This window comes from Sus scrofa, chromosome 1, assembly GCF_000003025.6.
Source record: "Sus scrofa isolate TJ Tabasco breed Duroc chromosome 1, Sscrofa11.1, whole genome shotgun sequence".
NCBI classification, from domain to species: Eukaryota; Metazoa; Chordata; class Mammalia; order Artiodactyla; family Suidae; genus Sus; species Sus scrofa.
In genome coordinates this window covers 216,471,612-216,495,218 of record NC_010443.5, presented here as the reverse complement: position 1 = coordinate 216,495,218, position 23,607 = coordinate 216,471,612, and the positions used below count along the sequence as shown (strand labels likewise).

Below are 23,607 nucleotides of genomic sequence, written 5' to 3'. Positions count from 1 at the left end.
CCCCCGCCCCCCGGCCCTTGCCCCGAAGCTGCGGGACCGCCCCCAGAGGCCTAGCCAATCCGAGAGAGAAGTCAAATTTGGCCAGGCGAGGGACGGGTTCTATTGGTGGCGTCGCTACGTAACTGGGTCTCTCTGGCTCGGCTTACCTGCCTCAGTTTCAAGCTGTTGTCCCGCCTTCCGACCCTGACTCTAAGCTCTACATTGCAATTGGGAGGTGCGGGCCAGAAGCCCGGCAGAAGCGCAGGAGTGTTGAAGACTAGGGCGGAGTTTCAGAAAACGGAGCGGAGCGGGGCGGGGCGGGGTTGGGGGGGGGGAACGAAGTCCCTAGTACGCTTGCGCACAGCAGCCCTCCAGTGTCAGACCCGGGCGGCGCGGCGTGGTGACGCCAGTGCGGCCTGAGGAAGGGGCGGGGCCGGGCCCGGGGCGGGCTTTCGAGGTCTTCCCGCCCCCTCTCCGTCCCGACTCTCCTTCCCCCTCCCTCCCCCACACTGGGCCCCGTCTGCGCGGGTGTGCTTTCGTCTCTTCTTGTCGCGTCGGCCCGGCCCGGCCTGGCCAGCGGGCAGATGCCCCGAGCTGCTGCTGCTGCCGCCGCCGCCGCCGCCGACTCGGCCGGTGCCGGTGTGGGAGACGAGCGTCCGGCCCCGGGCCGCTGAGTGTGACGGACGGGGCCGGGCGCCGCGGCGGCTTCGGCGGCTCTTCGCGGACCATGTATTTCCTGAGCGGCTGGCCCAAGCGGCTGCTCTGCCCTCTGGGTAGCCCGGCCGAGGCGCCTTTCCACGTTCAGTCCGACCCTCAGAGGACTTTCTTCGCCGTGCTGGCCCCAGCTCGCCTCAGCATCTGGTACAGCCGAGTAAGTAGAGCCGCCCGCTGCTTCTTTCCGCTCCCTCCTCGGCTACCCCGCACCGTACTTCCACCCAGAGTATGGGACCCCTGCCTCTACGCGCCGGACCCACTCGTCTTCCCCGTCTGTGTCCTCGTTCCACCTACTCGGCCTCTCGGACCCAGGAGTCCGGACACGTCCTCCAGTCAGGGTTCCCGGGTGGATGCAATCGCTGCTGCCCCAAATCCCTGCGCCTCCCTACGTTGTACCGACGGCCGCTCACAGTGCGGACCTCACGCGCTCCCTCGGCGGAGCCCAGACTTTCCCTCCTCTTCTTCCCCCATTCGCCAAGGAGCAAATTTGTTTAAACTTTCCACAATTGGGAACCTGTCCGTTGTTGTGTTCCTAGCCCTTCTTGCTTTAAAGGCCATTGTTTTGGAGTTAGGGTTCACCCAATGCCAGACTTTACAGGCTGTGATAACTTACTTCTAGCAACTACAGCCAGAGTTGTTGTTGTTATTATTTTTTTTACTAAAGGTCTAATAATCCAACTCTTCTCTTCACCCTAACATCTCTTTACTTTCAGGCTAGTTCTTTGCTGCTCTTGGACTCTTCTGTAGAGAATTGTAGAGGGGTTAATAAGAGGGTGTTAGTAGCAGCGGAAGTATAACTCAAATCTGTCCGCTCTTCTCCTAGTATCAACACCTGGAAGTAATAAGATTTGAGAAGAGCGTGAGCCGGAGTTCTGTTTTTGCTCTCTGAATCCTGTTTTTTTATTTTTCGTGTCTGATTACCGAGTAGATGAAAGAATAACTTCAGGGATTAGCAGTAGATAGGACACTCCTTATTTTCCTCTAATGCTGTTATAGGTCTGTATATAAATGCAATAGAATAAAATATAAAAATGTTCTTTTTTTAACCCCCAAATAAGGCATTACTAATCTATGTCAGAGTGAAGTTTTTCTCTTTCCAACCTAATTTGACCATGTAGAAATAGGTTCTGACCTTAGCTTTCATTAGATCCATGTGAAATAGTGGCTTTCCTTAAATTAGTTGAAACTGTGAAATCTCTGTATCTGACTGAATGCCTGTAAGGCCTTTGACTGTCCTCACACACAGCCCTGGCAAAAGTGATGAGATTTAGATATTTCTGGTATCTCTTTTATATGACTGTCATAGTTAGACTTTAAATCAAACTATTGGCCATTAAGTTTTGGTTGATTTAACTTTTAAATATATATCTAAACAAAATAGGCTGTTATAAAAACAGCATTGTGACTGTTCCATCTGGTGCCTGATTGCATTTTTGAATGTGTATTGTATATCGTTGGGCTTTTTTTTTTGTCTTTTTAGGGCCGCACTTGGGGCATGTGGAGGTTCGCAGGCTAGGGGTCCAGTCGGAGCTGAAGCCGCTAGCCTATGCCACAGCCAGTGGGCTCCAAACCGTCTGCGACCTACACCACAGCTGTCAGCAACGCCAGATCCTTAACCCACTGAGCAAAGCCAGAGATGGAACCCGCGTCCTCAAGGATACCAGTTGGGTTGCTTAACCGCTGAGCCATGGTGGGAACTCCTCATTGGGTTCTTAAATGTGGTACTAATTCATTTATATCATGTATGCTAATTGAATAATTTTTTTTGTGACTTAACTATTATCTCTAAACCTTATACAGAAAAAAATGCAACTTGACTCATAAGTTGCCTTCTGAATTTAGTACATAATTTCACTCAAACAAATTGTTTGTAAAGCCTAAAATTTAACTTTCCTTATCTTTGTAGAGGGCAGATCTAACTTAATTTTAGGTAGAACTAAACTTAATATTCTTGAGGGAAGAATTGACCAGAAGCCTGTAGACTACTTTATTTCTCTGCAAAAGAAACAAAAATACACCTTGACTTTCCTAGGGAAATTTTGTGACTATTAAGAATATCAGGGGGTTTTTTTGCTTTTGAACTTAGATACTAAATAAATGTAAGGCAGTCCTGGCATGTAAAACTACTCATACTCCTTTCCTTAGAACTCCCACCTTCTACACAGATAGCAATTTTCTGCAAACGTGCTGGGGCCACTACCATTATGATCCAGTGTGCAAAAAGTTAGGTTGTATGCAATCTGTGGGTTCAGAAATAGGTGAAGTGAAATGCGGGAATACCTTAGAGAGGAGAAGGTTCCACTGTACTGGAAGTATGCATGCTTAACTTTGATCCCTGGCATCATTGTCACTTTGAAAATCAAGTATTGAGCCAGATAAGGTCTATAATTGGGTGAATAGAGGAAAAGGTTCCAGACCCCAGTTTTTATTTTGATTTTTTTAATTGCTAAACTTACTGAAGTCAAAAGAAATTTAGGTCAATGAACTTTTTTTAAAAGTGAAAACACCTGTAGCTAAAATGAGTAGCTATCAGTTAATTCCTATATAATTTAGAGTGAATTGACATAAAATGTTTGGATAAGGACATGAAAGCTTTGATTTTGGAGACATTGTATATGCAAGAAATTTTATAGAATAAAGTGAATTTTGAAGATCTGAAGAAGGGTTTTATGGAGTTTGAGCTCTTAAAAGCAGCTTGAGGGCATTTGGAGACAAACATGTTCAAAGAGATGAGAGGATATAACATAATTTGTTTACTTGAAGTTTTGTTAGGGCTCTCTTAGTAAAACTCACTCAGGAGGAATCCATTCTTAAAAAGAAAACTAGCCTTGTGGGACGAACATACTTTTAATAGGCTAAGCTTTTTTTTTAAAATATAATTTTCATTTCTAAGAGTATTGCTATCTGGAAAATGTTGATTAGATAGGAGACCAATGGAAACATTAAAATAAAATCTCTAAGGATAACATGTGTGTATTTCATGGGTCTTCTAGTGAGCTTTTATATACCTCTTATAGCTACCATTGTATACCCTAAGGAGCTATTTGGAATCCCAGTATTAGAGAGTCATACCTCTTCAAAATTCTTTCCTGACTCCGAATTTGAGAAATGTAATATAGTGTTATTTAGGTGTGTTTTTGAATGTAAGAATTCTATAGATACTCATTTTGCTTTTTGATTTAATATTTAGTGTGAGGGTGTGACCTGTTTTTGTTGTAACATGTTGATGTAAATTTGCTTTCTCTACTTTGTGATTCTACTTAAGAGCTTTAAAAACTACTTGAGCATACAACAGGAATCATGCATATATTTTGGAACCCCCAAAAGGGGACTCAAAAAAAGATTTGGTATGTATGTGTTAGGTTGATGTGGTAGAGATGTGACTTACTTGATGGAGCAGTTGATGATATATTTCTGCCAAGGGTACTGTAAAAGGACTAGTTTCAGCTTTGAGGATGAAGCTGCTGTTTAAAGCACATTATGATTTATGATTGACATGAGTGTTATGTAAGATGAATTGTGTTTTGTACTGTAGCAGAGACACTAAAATTATTCCTCTAATATATGGCTTAACTGTGAATACAAAAGTCTGCGTATGTGAAGCACAAAATGATACCTTAGAATGCTATAATTCTAAGTTAGTCTTATGTCAATTTTCAGGTCATTGATTACTTCAGATATATAAATTACCCTCAGAAGTATTTTTGAACACCTTCTGCAAAAGATAGTATCAGTAGGCAATATGTGAAAGGGATTAAGGGGCATATTACATGAAAGAAAATTCTATCCAAAGATGTTAGTTAGTGCATTAATAGAAGTGAAAATTTTGTGAGTTACCAATGCTAGTAAAAAGCTGTAATAGACTAATTACTGGGCTTCTTAAATAAATTGAGTAACACTGAGTACAAACTTATGCTCTTGTCACTGTACACTAATAATGGAAAACAATAAGATAGATGTTCAGAGAATCAAGTGTGACCTCAGGAAGGTAATTTGTATCTGTATTTTTCCAACTCTTCATTTCTCACTCTTTTAATTATTCTGTTAATGCTTTGAGAGAGCCTTCTTTATAAATTCATTGTTTGGAAGTTCATTGTTGGTTAAAGAATGAAGTTCAAACTCCTTAGGTTGATATGAGACATTCCTTTCTTGGAATGTTCTTTTGCTCCATTTCTGCCTATCAGAATATTATCCAAATTTTAGCAACCATTGAAATCCTCTTCTCAGAGTCATTATTATTTACAGTAACTAGAAGTGTTCTTTTTCTTTGATGAACTACTATTTGTATTGTAGTTTTGTAAACATACTTTGACTAAATTGTAAGTTTCTGGAGGGCAGAAGTGGTTATATTTATTTATTTATTTTTATGGCCATACCGCCCAGTATATGGAAGTTCCTGGGCCAGGGATTGGATCTGAGCTGCAGCTGTGACTTAGGCTGCATCTAAGGCAATGCTGGATCCTTTAACCTGCTGTGCCAGGCTGGGGATTGAATTTGTGGCTCCACAGAGACCCAAGCCCCTGCAGTCAGGGTTTTAACCCACTGTGCCACAGCGGAAACTCCTATTTATTATGTTTAATTGTAATACAACTTATAGTATTGTGTTAATTTAGAAGTAATCTTATTTTGTATTATCCTTAATACTTTGCACAAAGCAGATGCTTAATGTGTGTCTTAAAAATAATGAATTTAGAATATCTGTCTTATGCATGGCACAGAATTTTTTTCTAGTTTTAATAACTGGAAGATTTTTTTTTTTTTCTTTTTATGCTACACCTGCAACATAGGGAAGTTCCTGGGCCAGGGGTTGAATCGAGCTGCAGCTGGGGCCAGTACCACAGCCTTGGCAACACTGGATCCAAGCTGCATCTGTGATCATTGCCACAGCTTGCAGCAATGCCAGATCCTTAACTCAGTGAGTGAGGCCTGGGATTGAACCCTCATCCTCACAGAGACAACATTATGTCTTTAACCTGCTGAACCACAGGAGGAACTCCATAGAAGGTTTTAAAATGTTGACCTGTGACTTAAAAAAGTTGGAGTATAGTTTACAACTTAAAATCTGAAAACTTGTGGAATTCCCTGGTAGCTTAGCCAGTTAAGGATCTGGTGTTGTCACTGCTGTTGCCTGGGTTGCTGTTTTGGCGCATATTTGTTCACTGGCCCTGGAACTTTCACATGCTGTGAGTGTGGGCATATAAATAAATAAATAAATAAAAACCCCAAATCAGAAAACTTGTATTAGGATTATATAAGTGAAGATTAAGTAAATACTTTTTCATTACACAGTCTAAATTATGTTAGAAAATTAGCACATGTTATTCACAATAGCCAAGATAAGGAAGTAACCTAAATATCTGTCAGTGGATGAATGGATAAAGATGTGGTACATAAACACAATGGAATATTATTCAGCCATGAGAAAGAAGGACGTTTTACCATTTTCAGCAACATGAATGGGCCTTGAGGGCATTATGCCAAGTGAAATAGGTCAGACAGAGACAAATAACATATGCAATCACTAACACATATGGAACCTAAGCAAGATGAATGCATTGAAACAGACTAGGATGGTGGATACGAGAGGCCTGCCTGGGAATGGGTGGTGGAAAAGGGGAGATGTTGGTCAAAGAGTATAAACTTCTAGTTGTAAGATGAATGAGTGTAGTTGGTAATACTGAATTATACACTTGAAAGTTATTGAGATGAGAGTGGATCTTCAGTATTTTTGCTATTAAAAAGATGGTAATTGGAGTTACCGTCGTGGTGCAGTGGTTAATGAATCCGACTAGGAACCATGAGGTTGCGGGTTCAATCCCTGGCCTTGCTCAGTGGGTTAAGGATCCAGCGTTGCCATGAGCTGTGGTATAGGTCGCAGACGTGGCTCGGATCCCGTGTTGCTGTGGCTCTGGTGTAGGCCGGCGGCTATAGCTCCGATTAGACCCCTAGCCTGGGAATCTCCATATGCCACAGGAGTGGCCCTAGAAAAGGCAAAAAGACAAAAAAAAAAAAAAAAAAAAAAAAAAGATGGTAATTATGTGACATGATACAGCTGTTAGCTAAAACTATGGTGGTAATCATTTTGCAATGTATAAGTATATCAAACTGACATGTACATCTTAAACTTCCACAATGTTATATTTCAGTCATATCTCAAAGCTGGGGGAAAAAGTGCTACATGTTAGAGGGTCCATTTATAATTATTAGATAATCTACAGTTTATCAATACTTAAACTACTGCACAGTATTACAGACAGTTGAATTCCTGCTTCCCACTATGTTTATATTGATGTGATCTTTGGAAAAAGAAAGTTACACACACCAAAGAAGCAGTATAAAAACATTTAAGTAAAGACATTTTACTCATCTTCAGGTGCTTCTGAGTCATTAACATGATCCATTTTACATGTTAACATTCCTTCTGAGTGTTTTTCTGACTGTGTGCTTTTCTATCATGGAAAACAAAGTTTCCTGAATTTAGGTTCTTAAAATGTCTCACTCATAAATTTTTGTCCTGTCCCTATAGTACCTGTCCAGCCTTTTAGACTTGAAATTCTGTTTCAAAATAAATTTTTAAGAATTCCTGCCGTGGCACAATGGAATTGGCGTTGTCTCTGCAGTGCCAGGATGCAGGTTCAGTCCCTGGCCTGGCATGATGGACTAAAAGGATCTGGTGTTGCTTGAGGTGGCTAAGATCTGAACCCTAGCCTTGGGAACTCCACTTGCCATGGGGCAGCCTGAAAATTAAAAAACAAAAAATGATTTATATCTTTACCACAAATAGAAAGCTAGCATCACTTGAATGAATAAAGGGTTACTGTTTGAGGTTAACCCTCATACAGTAATGAAAAGAATGTTATGAAAATCTAGTTTCCTGCCAAAGGCTCTTACCCTTTTTTTTAAAAGGGCAGTTTAGGAGTTCCCTTTGTGGCGCAGTGGTTAACGAATCCGACTAGGAACCATGAGGTTGCAAGTTCGATCCCTGCCCTTGCTCAGCGGGTTAAGGATCAGGTGTTGCCGTGAGCTGTGGTGTAGGTCTCAGACGCAGCTGGGATCCCCTGTTGCTGTGGCTCTGGCGTAGGCCAGAGGCTACAGCTCCGATTAGACCCCTAGCCTGGGAACCTCCATATGCCACAGGAGAGGCCCTAGAAAAGGCAAAAAAGACCAAAAGGGGGGGGCAGTTTACAGATTACATGAGAGGTTTAGAAGTAAACTAGCACCTCATACAGATTTTCTTCTAACCTAAATCAGAAGTGTTGAAAAAACTTGCAAAAAATTATTTTCTTGTATATGATTAAATATTTAATACAATGCTTTATATGTCACCTAAAATGATAGTATAGAAAATACTGCATTGAGGCATTCCATTTACTGCCAAATGAAGCCACCTTATGCATTTTATCAAATTAAAATAAGTACATTTACAATATAAACATTTTAAAATATTCTAGAATTCAGACTTGCCACAGAGTAAGACATTACTTAATTTTTAAAAATTGAGCAGCAACCATCATTTGGTTGAAATCAAGGTATCTTGCTTTCTCTTCTGAGTTCATTATAATTTCTTTGCTTTGAGTTGCTATCACAAACCTATCTCCCCAAGGAATTTGCCTTGTTTTAGTCATCATTTCAATGATACGTCATATGACACACCTAAATTTACATATGAAAATTTGGATATTACTGTAGATAATACATTAAAATTTGCTGAGGTTTAATTTTCATATAGTTTTACTGAGGTGTATGAAATACATTATTACAATAAAATGATTTTTAGTAAATTTATAGTTTTGCAACCATCATCACAGTCTAGTTTTAGAAGATTGATAACAACCTCAAAACTATATGCACATTTGCAGTCAGCCTCTGCTTTCACTCCAACCCCAGGAAATCATTGTTATGCTTTTTTGTCCCTTCAGATTTGGCTTTTCTGTAAGTTTCATATAAATGTAATCATAATAATATGTGGTCTTTTGTGTCTGACTTTGATTTAGCATAACACTTGTAGTACTCCTTTTTACTGCTGTTATTGCATTTAATGGATAGACTATATTTTTAGTTCATTGATCAGTTGATGGATATTTAGTTTGTTTCTAATTTGGGACCATTATGTATGAATAATGCTACTATAAACATCTATGTATATTTTTTTGTAAATATATATTATCATTTCTCTTGGGGAGCTACTTAAGAATGGAACTACTAGGTCATATAGTATATTTGTGTTTAGCTTTTTAGGAAACTGCCAAAATGTTCCAAGGTAGTAGCATTTTGCATCTCCACCAGCAGTGTTTGAAGGTGTCTATTTATCCACATGCTTGTTAACACGTGGGATTGTTATTCTTTTTATTATAGCCATTTACTGTGTTTGTGGCTTTAACTTGTATTTTTCTAAAGACTAAAAATGGTTAGCATCTTTACATGTACTTGTTAGCTATTTGTATACCTTCTTTGGTAAAATGTCTATTCAAATTCTTTGCCCCATTTTTTTTATGTTGGAGTGTGCATTTTAATGATTTGTAAGAGTTCTTTGTATAGTCTAGATACCTGTTCTTTATCAGATATATGACTTGCACATACTTTATCACAATCTGTGATTTGTCTTTTCAGTTTCTTAATGGCACCTTTTGAAGAGCAGAAGTTTAATTTTGGTGAGGTCTAGCTTATCATTTCTTTCTTTTATGAATCATGCTTTTTGTGTCTTATCTAAGAAACCTTTGGCCAGTCCAAAACCACAAACATATTCTTTATATTCTTTTATAAATTATATCATTTGAACTCTTCTATAAAGATCTGTCATGTTTTAGTTTGATTTTTTTTTGTGTGATTTGAGGTGAAGATCTAAGTTGAGTCTTTTTTACATATACATCCAGTTGTTTTACCTTTGCTTGTTGAAAAGACTCTTTTCCCCTATTGAATTGCATTGGCATCTTTTCAAAAATCAATTGACCAGAGTTCCTGTTGTGGTGCAGTGGATTAAGAACCTGACTAGTATCTATGAGGATATGGGTTCAATCCCTGGCCTCTCTAAGTGGGTTAAGGATCCTCCATTGCTGCAGGCTGTGGTGTAGGTCGTAGACATGGCTGAGATCTGGCAGTTGCTGTAGCTGTGGCGTAGGCCGGTGCAACAGCTCCAGTTGGACCCCTAGCTGTGGCCCTAAAAAGACCAAAAAAAAAAAAAAAATCCACCATAAATATAAGGATTTAATTGTGTATTTTTCTATTCTGGTCTCTTGATCAACGTGACTGTTTTATCATGCAAGTGTCACATTGTAGTTTTTAAAGCAGTCTACAGATTCAATACTGTTCCACCAGTGTGTTTTGTAGAAATAAGAAAATCCATTCTAAAATTGATATGGAATCTTAATGGACTTGTCTCATCTGTCTAGCTAAAATTTTATCAATCATGTAGATCTTTACAGACAACCAGCTTTTGATTTTAGTCTATTTTCTGTTTTTCATTTTTGTTTTTGATTTCTGCATTGATTTTTAAAAAAAATTGTGTTCTTCACTTTGTTCTGGGTTTAGTTTGCTTTACTTTTGCTAGGTTGAGAGCTGTGATTATTAATTATAGGCATTACCTTTTTTAATTTAGGCATTTTAAGCTCTAAGTTTTCTTCTAAGCACTGTATTGGCTGTACTCCATTATTTTTTTCCTTTTTTTCTTTAAAGCAGTTTCAGGTTTACAGTAAAAATTGAGAGAAAGGTACATAGATTTCCATATACTTTCCTCCTCATACATGCATAGTTTCCCCTGTTGTCAACATCAATCATCAGTGGTACTTTTTTGTTTTTTAAACCAAGGATGAACCTATATTGACATCATAATTACTCAAACTTCATAGTTAACCTAAGAGTTCACGTTTGGTATCTGTGTTCACTGGGTTTGGACAAATGTATAACAACATGTATTTCTCATTGTAGATCATAAAAAATGTTTCTCCTGACTAAAAATTCTGTGTTTTGCCTTTTCACTTCCTGTCCCCTGTCACTTTGATAAGTTCTAATTTTGTTTTCAGTTAGTTCAGTTTTTATTTATTTTAATTTCAATTTTTTTTGGAGGTTCCCAGGCTAGGGGTCCAATTGGAACTAAGCCTATGCCAGAGCCACAGCAACGCCAGATCTGAGCTGTATCTGTGACCTACACTACAGCTCATGGCAACGCCAGATCCTTAACCCACAAACCCCTTTGTTTCTTTAATATGTTTATTTTGACTGACGTGTGAATTATTTGCCTGCTGTTCTGGGCCCTCTCACAGATGGTATCTTTTTCTTTCAGTCTGGGTCACTGTTTATCTTTTAATTTTTTTGTTGATAATTGGGCATTTGGGATAATTTATTATAACAACTCTAGAGTCTGTTTTCTAAGGATCATTGTTGCTGACTTTTTATTTTATTATTTTTTAGTAAGTTGCCTGGCCTTAATCTGCAAAACTTAACCTCCCCTGCAACATACAGCCACTGACTAATATCTCTGCTTATTTTTTCTTATTTTTATTTTTACCTTGGCTTTCTAGGAGTTGCCTCTATATCTGCATAGTGAGTGTTTACATGTTCAAACATCTTGAGCCAATAAAGTTGTGGGTTAATATGTGAGTTAGGGTGTATTGGCAGAGTTCAGGATTTTTTTGTCTGTCCCGGCTTTTTACTTCCTGCTAGGCCCTTCTGGAACTTCCTCGCGAACAGCCTAGTAAGCCAGGATGTGTCGGGAGCGTGGCCTTTCCATGGTCTTATCTGTGCATTTTTATACTGCCTCCCTCATAGACAAGGATGATTGGAGGGCTTGGGTCCTTCAGGGTTTGTTTGTTTGTTTGTTTGTTTGTTTTTTAGCACCATACTGGTGACATATGGAAGTTCCCAGGCTAGGGGTTGAATTGGAGTATAGCTGCTAACCTACACCACAGTTCACAGCAGCCCTGGATCATCAACCCACTGAGTGAGGCCAGGGATCAAACCCTCATCCTCATGGGTACGAGTTGGGTTTGTTTTACTGGGTCACAACTGGAACTCCCCCTTCAGGATTTTTCCTGTTTTATAAGTTCTGCCTCCAAGGATGTGTGGTAAGCTTCCCTATTCCCTCTTTTGACTGTAAATTCTAGGATTTCCCTGTTAAATTTCTGGCTGGCTGAGGGATGTGCTGCTTCCTCAAAGTTGATGTGCAAACTCTGGCTAGCAGTACTTTCTGATTTTCGTTTTCTAAGAATTTGCTACTGTTATCATCAGTGTTGTAGATATTGCACTCTGCTCCACATCAAGGCAACTTACCTTTAACAGCAAAGCTGTTGGTTTTCACTATCAGCTCACCCCACCCTGGTGGCACCACTGCTTACCAAGCTTTGGCGAAGGGATGAGAACAGTCCTTGGCAAGAACATCATTTTTTGCTCTTGTTCTTACCTAGGTTCAGCAGTTTTTCCATCAATAAAATGGTCTTAATATGTATGCCATCAGTCACTTTCCTAGTACAGTACAGTTGACCCTTGAACAACATAGGGGTTGTGCACACTGAACCTCCCTGTCGTCGAATATTCTCGTGTAACTTTACAGTCAGGCAGCCCTCTGTGTCCACGTTTCAGAGTCCACAGATTCAACAAGCCATAGATCAAGATGTACTGTAGTACATATTTAATGAATAAAATCTGGACATAAGTAGACCTATGCATGTCTAACCTATGTTATTCAAGGGTCAGTTGTATCTGAAGTGTTTAACAGTTTTGTTCACTTCTTTTAGGATGAGAGGATTTGCCAGTCTTTCACTGTGTCATTGTTGGAAGTCCTTTTGATTAAACTTTTGCTAGGCAATTTTATGTTTACCCAAGTCTTTTTTTTGTTTGTTGTTTGTTTAGGGCTGCACCCACGACATGTGGAGGTTCCCAGGCTAGGGGTCCAGTTGGAGCTGTAGTTGCTAGCCTGCTCCACAGCCACAGAAACACTGGATCCAAGCCGCGTCTGCGAGCTACACCACAGCTCACAGCAATGCCGGACCCTAACCCACTGAGCGAGGCCAGGAATCAAACCCATGTCCTCATGGATGCTAGTCAAGTTTTTAATTGCTGAGCCATGACGGGAACTCCTTGTTTCCCTAAGTCTTAATGGGGTAAACTGAATCAAATTAACTATTTTTGTCATAATTCTCGGTCATATTTTAGAAGAAATACTTCCTTAGTTTTTCTCTTCAAGCTTGTATAATTGTTGATGTAATTAATACTTTCTTCTTACTGTTTTTGAGACTGAGTTATTTGATTTAGTATGTGTGTGCATGTGTGTAGTTGTGAAGTAGTGGGGAGAGAATAAGTTTGAAACCTTGTTGTTTACAGTACAGTTTCAATAGCTTTTAGGTTTCATTTGTCTAACATTACCATAATTGTTATCACTTTCTTTAAAAGCCATTGCCTCTGTTGCCATCATCAGTATCACTTTTTTTTTAATTAAAAAAGTTTTTTTTGATCATGTCTACCATATGTGGAAGTTCCTGGGCCGGGGATGGAACCTGCACCACAGCAGCAACTGCAGCAACAATGCTGTCCTTAACCAGCTGCACCATAAGAGAACTCCCAGTATCACTTGTTTTCGAAGCATGAGAGTGATACTTTTTGTTCATTTTTGTCCGCTCTCAGTCACATGAAATATAAATCTCACTGACCTTAAAAATAAATATCTAAAAGATAGCAAATACAAAGCAATAAGTATTGAGTGCATATCCTATGTCACTCTCTGTTTAAGTTTTTTATGTATATTGTCTCATCAGTCCTTGGAGTAATTTTGTGAGATTGGTCTGTCTTCCAGATAGGAAAATGAAAAGTGAGGCTCAAATAAAACAGTTGTGTGACCTGGAGATTCAAACCACACTCAATGCCAAAGCTATTTTGGAGATTGTCCCATGTTGTTTCTCATATAAAATAAGAACAATAGAACTTGAAACAGTTTTTTTGAAACATACCTTAGCAACAACTCACTTAAATAAAACCGTATTTAAACAGTTTTATTCAGACTTAAAAGATAGTTTAATAAGTGCCCACTATCTATTCAGACTTAAAATGTAGTTTGATTAAGTGTCCACTACATTTCAAGCACAGTGCCTACAACCTTTTAGTATATTCTGTTTAAATGAAATGATACTGTTAAGTAGAAGGGCTTCCTGTCCATTTTAGACATTTCCTTTTTATTTTACAAATGAGGAAACTGAGACTAGCGGGCAGATGGTGGATAAGCTTGGGTTCTGCTGATTCTAATGTTGAATTGAGGGAAGATTTAGGAAATTAAACTGGCAAGGTGGCAGATAGGAAGAAGAAAAATGTTAAAACATGGAGGTATATTTTTTTCTTCTTTCTTTTCTTTTTTGGCCTCCCTACGGCATGTAGAGTTCCTGGCCATGAATCACATTTGGGCTACCGTTGTGATCAGTGCTGCAGCTGTGACAGTGTTGGATCCTTAACCCCTTATGCTGGGCTAGGGATCGAACCTGTGTCCGAGTGCTCCAGAAATGCCACCTATCCCGTTGCACAATGGTGAGAACTCCAGGAGGTATATTTCAAACCAGAAAAATATGTATTTTAAAATGTTTACTATTTTTCTGGAATAGGAAAATTACGTAGTCTTCCTAAGTTTATTTTCCAGGTAACTGAGTCCATTTCTTTAACTCCAACTTAAATTAAAAAAATTTTTTTTTTTTTTTAATGGCTGCACTTGTGGCATATGGGAGTTCCCAGGTTAGGGGTCAAATCCGGGCTGCAGCTGCTGTCCTACACCACAGCCACAGCAACACTGAATCCGAGCGGCATCTGCAGTCTATGCCATGGCTTATGGCAACACTGGATCCTTAACCCACTGAGTGAGGCCAGGGATGGAAACCACATCCTTATAGATACTGTTTTGGGTTCTTAACCCTCCAAGCCACAATGGGAACTTTTAAACCAATTTTTATAAAAATCTTTCTGAAGTTCTGTTATGTGTTTTTTCTTTATATGATATGCAAATAGTGTGTAATAGTGAAAACTCCAAGCCAAATGGTACTTAAGACTTGAGTCCTCATTACTGACACCATAATGTGTTTGTTGTTGAGGTATGTTGGTCTTCTGACCCAATTAAGTTGGCACTTAACAATATGCTAGGAAATAGAGATAAATTATAGAGCTTGCTTACCTTCATAGGGTTTCTATGTAGAAATTTCTACCTCTACTTAGCTCCAATTGAGTACACACATAGGATTTAATTGAAATGCTTCTCTGGAGGGACTAGCACTGGTTTCCGTAATTCATGAGATTTAAGTTTCATTTCCTAATTTAAGAATATAACCAACCCTTATTTTATTTATAAAATTTTATCAAAATTTTAAAACATACAGAATATTTGGATATTCACTTCCTAGAATCAACAATTGTCAACATTTTCTTCATCATTTATTTGCTTGGGTGTATATGTATGTGCCTATGTTTTGTGGAAACTCTTTGAAAGTTGCAGGCATCAGGACATGGCACTGGTACCTAACTATTTTGTATGCATCTTCTAAAAATGACTTTCATGGGGAGTTCCCATTGTGGTGCAGCGGCAACGAATCCAGCTAGTATCCATGAGGATATGGATTTGATCCCTGGCCTTGCTCAGTGTGTTAGGGATCCGCTGTTGCCATGAGCTCTGTTGTGGGTTGCAGATGAGGCTCAGATCCTGCATTGCTATGGCTGTGGTGTAGGCCAGCAGCTGTAGCTCCGGTTTGGCCCCTAGGTGTGGGTTTGGCCCTAAAAAAAAAGCAAATAAATAAATAAATAAATGAAAATGACTTTCATGTACCTAGCCATAATGTGAAATTTAATATTTCCCCAATATATTCTGTTACGGAGTTTGACCTGAAAATTTCCCCAGTATTCCCCAAATTACTTGCATAGCCTTTTTTTAAATTCTGAAATAAAGATCTACTCAAGGGTTGTGCATTCATTGGATTGCTCATATAGTAACCTGGAGATTTTTATCGCTTAACCTAGGACAGTCTTCTCTTCCTCTTTTACTTTCAATTATATAGATTTATTTTGTTTTTAGTAGATCAGGCCAGATTTTCATGAAGACTGCTCTCACACTCTGAATTTGTTTAGTTAATGTTTTCCTTGAATGTTCTGTATTTCTTGTAAGCTGAAAGTTATGTTTAAAGAATTGGTTGGGAGTTCTTGTCGTGGTGCAGCAGAAACGAATCCAACTAGGAACCATGAGGTTGCAGGTTCGATACCTGATCCAGCTCAGTGGGTTAAGGATCTGGCATTGCAGTGAGCTGTGGTGTAGGTCGCAGATGTGGCTTGGATCCTGCTTCCCTGTGGCTGTGGTGTACACTGGCAGTTGTAGCTCCGATTTCACTTCTAGCCTGAGAATGTCCATATTCCGCGGGTGTGGTTCTAAAATGCAAAAAACAATAATAAACAAAAAGGCTTGGTTGGATTAAAGTTAAGCATATCTAGTGTGAATACTTTATTATGATTTTGTATTCATGAAATTAATTTAAAAAATTGTTTTTATTCAAGGTTTTTTTTTTTTTTTTTTTTTTTTTTTGGTCTTTTTAGGGCTACACCTGTAGCATATGGAGCTTCCCAGGCTAGGGGTATAATCGGAGCTACAGCTGCTGGCCTATGCCGGAGCCACAGCAACACCACATCTGAGCCATGTCTGTGACCTACACCACAGCTCACAGCAATGCTGAATCCTTAACCCACTGAGCGAGGCCAGGAGTTGTACCTGTAACCTCATGGTTCCTAGTCGGAATTGTTTGGGCTGCGCCACGATGGGAACTCCAAAGCGTACCTGTTAATTGAAGTAATTTTGCACAGGATAAAGAATAACATGTAATAAACAAAGAGCCTGGTTTAAGAGCTTGAAAGTGGGATTCAGCTATTTCTCAAATATTACTCATTTCTTATAGGAAAGAAAGAAAATAGCCAAAGTTCATTGACTATCTTCCTGTACATGAACTCGATCATCTCAGTTTAATCCTTAGAGTATTGGTGTTGAGATTGAATCATCAGTCACAGTCCTTAGCTGCCACTCTTAAGGAAAATTGCACTTTGGAATTTGAGGAACGTTGAAGCATAAATTACTCAACACTGCTGACATGGTATCAGTAGAAGAAATTGTATGTTACTGATAAAAGTGCCTGTGTCTGATTTGAAAATAATACCTAACGGGTGGTCAACAGTTAACCAGAAAACTGTTTTTGAAAATCATCTAAAGCATATTAGCAATCTTCCCTGCCGTTGTAAATAGCCTTCAATATATATCAATGTTGGCTTATTTATTTGTTTTCTTTTGGGCTTTTTTTTTTTTCATATATAGTAAAGTGTTGCTCTTAAGTGGATTTTGACAGGTATATGTATTTTATAAACTTTTCTCAAAATGAATAATTTCTCTGAGAGAAGGCATATCAAACCTCATGTTTTTATGCTTGTACCCATATTGAAACAAAAGAAAAATGTACAGTAACATGGGTTTATGGAACTGCTAAATTTTTACATAAGGAGATAACTAGCAGTCTTCAGTCTCACCTCTCTAGTGACTTATATTTTGCATAGACATTAGTAAGTACTATTCTGACTCTATAAATAGTAGAAAACAATGCAGTTAAAATTGTTGACTCTATGAAAAAATCCTTTTTAGGAGGAAATTTTACTCCTTAGAGAAATGCTTCTTTTTCTAAAAACATGTATGTCTAAAGAAGTCTATCAGATATTTCGTTATGACACATGACAATGCAGATGTAAGTTATGCATGAATCTTTCTGTATAAAAAGTGCTTTCTGGTACTGGGGGTTAGGACTTTAACTTATCTTCGGGTGGGGGCATGATTATATCCGTAGCATTCTGTCTTTGTAATGCTCCATAATAATTGAGAAGTTGGGTACTAAGAGTAAATAAAAACATCCTGTGACTCTGTGTCTGTACTAAGGTTATCCAGCCAAGCTTTTTACAACTTGAGAAATGTTTTACATCTGCACAATCCAATACGGTACATACTAGTCACATAGGCACTTGAAATGAGTCTAGTGTAAGGAACTGATTTTAATTTACTAAATTCTTTTTTTTTTTTTTTTTGTCTTTTTACTGTTTCTTGGGCCGCACCTGCGGCATATGGAGGTTCCCAGGCTAGGGTCTAATCGGAGCTGTAGCCGCCGCCTACGCCAGAACCACAGCAACGCAGGATCCAAGCCGAATCTGAGACCTGCACCACAGCTCACCGCAACGCCGGATCCTTAACCCATTGAGCAAGGACAGGGATCGAACCTGCAACCTCATGGTTCCTAGTCGGATTCGTTAACCACTGAGCCACATTGGGAATTCCCTACTAAATTCTTAATAAATTAAAAACTTCAATAACATATGGCTGGTGGCTTCCATGGTGGATATATACCAAAGTAGGTTTTGTAGAACTGGTCATTGCTTGTTTAAAGGGTTGGAGACCAAATCAGCTGCGAAAATACTGTGTTAAAGTTGAAGAGGTTTCTTTGCTACAGAGCTTTAGCAAATTTTTAGTGGGCTGATTTACACTGTAAATCAGGTGTATACAGTGATAAAATGACTATTCCAATCAGGATTCTCATTTTCATCACTCCAGAAAGTTCCCTTTGTCCACTTCTAGCCAATCTGCTATTCTTCTCCCCCTTTAGTTTCTGGTTGTCCAAGCCATATTCTGCCTGAGAGTTGGGCTGATGTCGTTATAAGAAGCGATATGTTACTCATGTCTTAAGTAGGAATTTTTTTGTTCCCATGGTGGTTGTTAATAGTTCTTCAGAGAATATGGGAGGGCCAATATATCTTCCAGATTTTGATTTCAGTTTTTTGGATGAATACTCGGAGGATTGCTGAATCTTATAGTTGTTTCTATTTTTATTTTTTTTTAGGATTTCCATATTCGCTGACCCATATTATATTTTCAACAACAGTGTGCAAGGGTTCTAGTTTCTTCAGATCTTCACCAACACTTGTGTCTTCAGTGTTTTTTTTTTTTTTTTTTTTTTTTGGCATGGCCATTGTGACAGGTGTGAGGTGGTACCTCATATCATGGCTTTGATTTGTGTTTACATTGAGCATTTTTCACATACATATCTTTGTTGAAATTCTCACTTTGTTCTTGTATTTTTTTTTTTTCTCCTGACCTCAGTGACCATCTTTATGATGGTTATTTTGAATTACCGATCTAGTAAACCATCTATCTATTTTGTTAGGGTCTTTTTTTAGAGATTTATCTTCTTTCCTTTGGAGCATATTTGCCTGTTGGTTCATCTTCCTTGACTCCCTTTGTTGGTTGCTGTGCATTAATGACAAAGCGGCTACTTCTTCAGTCTTCATGAACTGGGCTCATACAGTAGAAGATCTGTACTAGTCTGCTCAGCCAGAGATTCTGATTGTATTCAAAACCTTATGCTAGTCCAACATGCTAACTTTGTTCTTGCAGCCCCTGGTCTAGGTTATGCTGGATCCCCTCAGAGCACCAAAACAAGTGAGACTGAAGCCATTCTCAGGTGTCCTCCAGAAAAATTAGATTATGAGGTATTATATCTAATTCTTTCCCTCCTAAGGGAGATTTTGAGAACTGTTGTTTTTTTCATCCACATGCTCTGTGCTGAGCTTGGTGAGGAATATTGGGAATCGCCAGCCCAAACCTTGGTCTCCGTTCACATTAGCTCCCTGGTGGCTAAATCATGTAAGGTCTCATCAATGTCCAGTGGAAGCCAAGACAGATCAACTCTTTTGGGCAGCCCCCAGAAAATTTGGGGCATTGGAGTTGTGGACTAATTCTTTAACTCCCTATGGTTGTCTGCTTGCTCTGTGCTTTGCCAAGGGAAGGGGCTGTGGCAGCTGCCTGCCCAAACCTCTTTCTCTGGGTTCACGAGCCCTCAGGCAACTAGATTTTTTTCAGATCCTGTCAGCACTCTGAGGCAGGTAAGACCGAACCCATTCCTTTAAGTAGCCCCCATAGAAATCAGGATTTTGGATATATGAACCAACTCTTTCTTTTCCCAGGGAGAAGCTGAGAACTGGAATTTTTTCTCTGCTAACTCTGTGCTAAGCTGCAGAGAGGAGCTATGGTGACCATCAGTCCAAGCTCCTGACTCTTTTCTCCCCCAGGTAGCTAGATTATGCTGATTCTGACAGTGCTTTAAGACTGGCAAGATAGAAGTCTGTCCTCTGGGGAGCCCTTGTAGAAAAGTTAGGGCATATGACACACAGATCACCAGTTTACTCCACAGGGATGAGCTGGGAGGTGGAGGGTTTCACCGTCATTGTATGGCAGTGTATTGGTGGTCAGAATTGTGTTGAGAAGGTGTCCTGAATTTCCCTCCTAGTTTTAATGAATTTGATCTCACGTTTATCCAGCATTGAGGTGCCTTTAGTTTCTGTATTTCTCACATAAGGGGATATTTCTGTGAATTGTTGTAGAGGGAAAGAGAGTCTAGGATTTCTTATTCTGACATTTTGCTAATGTCACTCCCCACCCTCGGTATTTGTTTTTAACTTGTAATTGGTATTTGAAGTACAAACAGCCAATGTCTAGCAGTTTTAATGTGTTTGGAACTTTGTTAGCCCTTCAGAAACTTTTGAATTTCACTTTTAGAGATTAAAAAAAGCTTTTTAAGGGGATAACCTATGTAACTTTGGAAAATGGCATTGTAACTGGTTATTCTAAGGCTAAAGTAAATGAAGTTATCTATAAAAACTGTATTCTATTTGGTAAATTTGTTTTTTATAGGAATATAGTTAGCAATTCCAAAATACTATATACATGTAATAGGGTTAAACAAAGAACTAAATTAGTGGTGTAAAATGATAGCCTGATTTCTCACTGTCAGAAAAAAGTTCCAAGTAAAGAAGAAGGATAGAATGAACCACACGTGTATTCGCATAAGTTTCTGTTTGTAAAAACATGCAAACCATGATCCTATGGAGCTTCTTGTAGTGCCAGAAAGTGGATGTCCGGTTGTTTCAACATCATTTGTTGAAAAGACTGTTAATGTTCTTGTTGTTTTACCTATGCTCCTTTGTCAAATGTCACTTGAATATATTTATGTGTATCTGTTTGTGGGGTCTTTATTCTGTTTCATTGATCTGTTTTCTATTCTTTTGCCAGAACCGCACTGTCTTTATTACTGTCTCTTTATAGTACATCTTGAAGTTGAGTAGTATCAATCTGTTGACTTGGTTCATTTCCTTCAGTATTGAGTTGGCTATTCTGGGTCTTTTGCCTTTCCATATAAACTTTAGAATCCATTTGTCAATATCTGTAAAATAATTTGCTGTGATTTGATTGGGATTGTGTTGACTCTGTAGATCAAGCTGAGAATGGAACATCTTCAGAGAACTGGAAGATGTATTCAGAGACGAGGAATATCTTCATTTATTTATCCTTTTTTGATTTTGCTTATTAAAAGTTTGTATTTTTCTTCACATAGATCTTATACACATTTTGAATTTATATCTAAATATTTTTTGTTTGCTAACTCCACTTGTTCATTGCTGATACATAGGAAAGCAAATGATTTCCATACATTAACATTCTATCCTACAACCTTACTGTAATCACTTATAATTTCTACCAGTTTTTTTTTTTTTTGGTTCATTTTTTTCTGATTTTTAGTATAGGCAGACATGTTGTCTAAGAATGAAGACAATTACGTTTCTTCTCAATTTGTATATTTTTTATTTCCTTTTCATTGTGTTACTGCATTAGCTAGAACTCCCAGTATGATTTTTGAAATGGGAAGGGGCGAGGGGATATCCTTAACTTGTTTCTGATCTTTTATCAGGAAAGCTTCTGTTTAATTCCAGCAAGTATGATGCTAGCTATAGGTTTTTGTAGATGTTCTTTGTCAGGTTGAAGAAGTTCCCCTATGTTGGTGGTTTGCTGAGAGTTTACGTCATGGATGTGTGTTGGGTTTTGTCAAATTCTTTTTCTGCAACTATTGATAGGTTTGTGTGGTTTTTTTCTTCTTTTAGTCTGTTGTTGTGATGGATTACATGAATTGATTTTCAAATATTGAACCAATCTTACAGACCTGTAGTAAATCCCACTAGATTGTAGTATATAATTCTTTTTATACATTGTTGGATTTGATTTGCTAATATTTTCTTGGTAATTTTTATATTTATGTGCTTGAGCGATACTAGTCTGTCATTTTATTTTCTTATAATGCTTTTTCTGGTTCTAGTATTAGGATGGTGATGACCTCATAGAAGGAGTTAGAAAGTATTCTCTGCTTTTGGAGTTCCCGACATGGCGCAGCAGAAACGAATCTGACTAGGAACCATGAGGTTGTGGGTTCGATCTCAGGCCTTGCTCAGTGGGTTAAGGATCCGGCGTTTCTGTGAGCTGTGGTATAGGCCTGCAGCTGTAGCTCCGATTATACCCCTAGCCTGGGAACCTCCATACGCAGCAGGTTGTGGCCCTAAAAAAAGACAAAAAAAAAAAAAAAAGTATTCTCTTGCTTTTATCTTCTGGAAGAGAGGCTATAAAATTTACATAATTTTTTCTTTAATATTTGATAGAATCTACTAGTGAACCCATCTAGGACTGGTTGTTTGTCTTTTTAAAGGTTATTATCAATTCAATTTCATTAATAGATACAGGCTTATTTAGACTGTCTTTATGGTTCTTATTAGTTGATTTGCTTGGACTATTTATGCTTATGATTTAATATTAGATTATGTTACCTTTCGTTATACTTCTAGAATTAATAAACTACATGATGTTATCTTAAATTTTACTCATATATATTTTTATGAGATATTAATAAAACTGTTTTCTTCCAGCCTAGTGTGTTAATTGTAACGTACAAGGAACCTGCAAAATCATCTTCTCAGTTTGGATCCTACAAGCAAACTGAATGGAGGCCAGATAGTACCATGATAGCTGTGTCAGTAAGTAGAATTTTCAACTTTGTGTTTTTTATGAAATAATTACATTGTATTTAAATTTGACTCCTTTGGATGAGTTCCTTTCACTTGTGCATACCCATTAATGTTTACTTTCTGTGATAGGAATTGAGGTACTGAAGCTTCTCTTTAGGTTACTCCTAACCATATCTTCTTTCTTGACTTTTATACTTCCTCCCTTTTCTAACTGGTGCTTCTATCCTTTTCTTTTTGTTCTTCTTACTTTTCTGTTTTGTCCTTGAAGTCTAATCCAGGTTTTTAAAGCTCTCATCTATATCACATGGTACCCTCAAATTTATGTTTTAAATACTGCTCTTTATTCCCAAGGATGTCTCATAAAAGTGATACTTTATATGTTTATATCATATTAAATTCTCATATCTATTTGGGTCTATTTCTGTATTTCCTTGTTCCGTTAATGTGCTTAGATCTGGTTAATTTTACCTTTTCAATTTCAACTTTTTAATTGTCATCCTTTGTACAGTTATCATCACCTAATTTGAATTACCAGTGATAAATGGTAAACATTTATTGAGCATATTCTTTGTAAGTACTGTTATAACCAGATTATGTGTATTATCTGTTTAATCTTTAAATCAACACTTCAAAGTAGCTATATTGTTTTCCTTCATCATGGATTAGTATACTGAGGATCTGAGAAATTGTTTTATCTAAAGATAACACAGATAATGTATATTGGAGAGAAGGGCTTTAAACTTAGGTACTTAGATTCCATTTACTGTCCTCTTAATTACTATGCTAATTTATCTCTCTGCTTTCAGTCCTTCTCCTGTTCATGCTATGTAATGCTGACTGGATTAGTCATCTGAAAATGGCTTTATAAAATTAGAAATATTGAGCAGTTCCTTACTTTCTAAAGCAAAGCTTTGTAGACTGCCAGCTATGTACCATGTCTGCTTGCCTTCCTATTTGTGTATGGACCGTGAACTAAGAATAGTTTTACATATTTAAATGATTGAACGAAATAGAAAAGGAATATTATTTTTGGCAATT

The 23,607-nt window shown here is 38.3% G+C and overlaps 1 protein-coding gene across 5 annotated transcripts in view; it reads left to right on the top strand.

Moving 5' to 3' along the window:
- The window catches only part of RIC1 (RIC1 homolog, RAB6A GEF complex partner 1), a 112,637-nt gene continuing 89,433 nt past the window's right edge, over window positions 404-23,607 (top strand). For 2 of the 5 annotated variants that reach the window (XM_013993585.2, XM_013993583.2), the window contains exons 1-2: window positions 453-850; window positions 22,471-22,578. In XM_013993585.2, the coding sequence (XP_013849039.1) occupies window positions 707-850; window positions 22,471-22,578 (252 nt within the window). In that variant the 5' untranslated portion in view covers window positions 453-706. Of the gene's footprint in view, window positions 851-12,682; window positions 14,200-22,470; window positions 22,579-23,607 lie in introns of those variants that run through there. The other 3 variants (XM_001924914.6, XM_013993584.2, XM_021063974.1) reach the window with 3 other exon arrangements.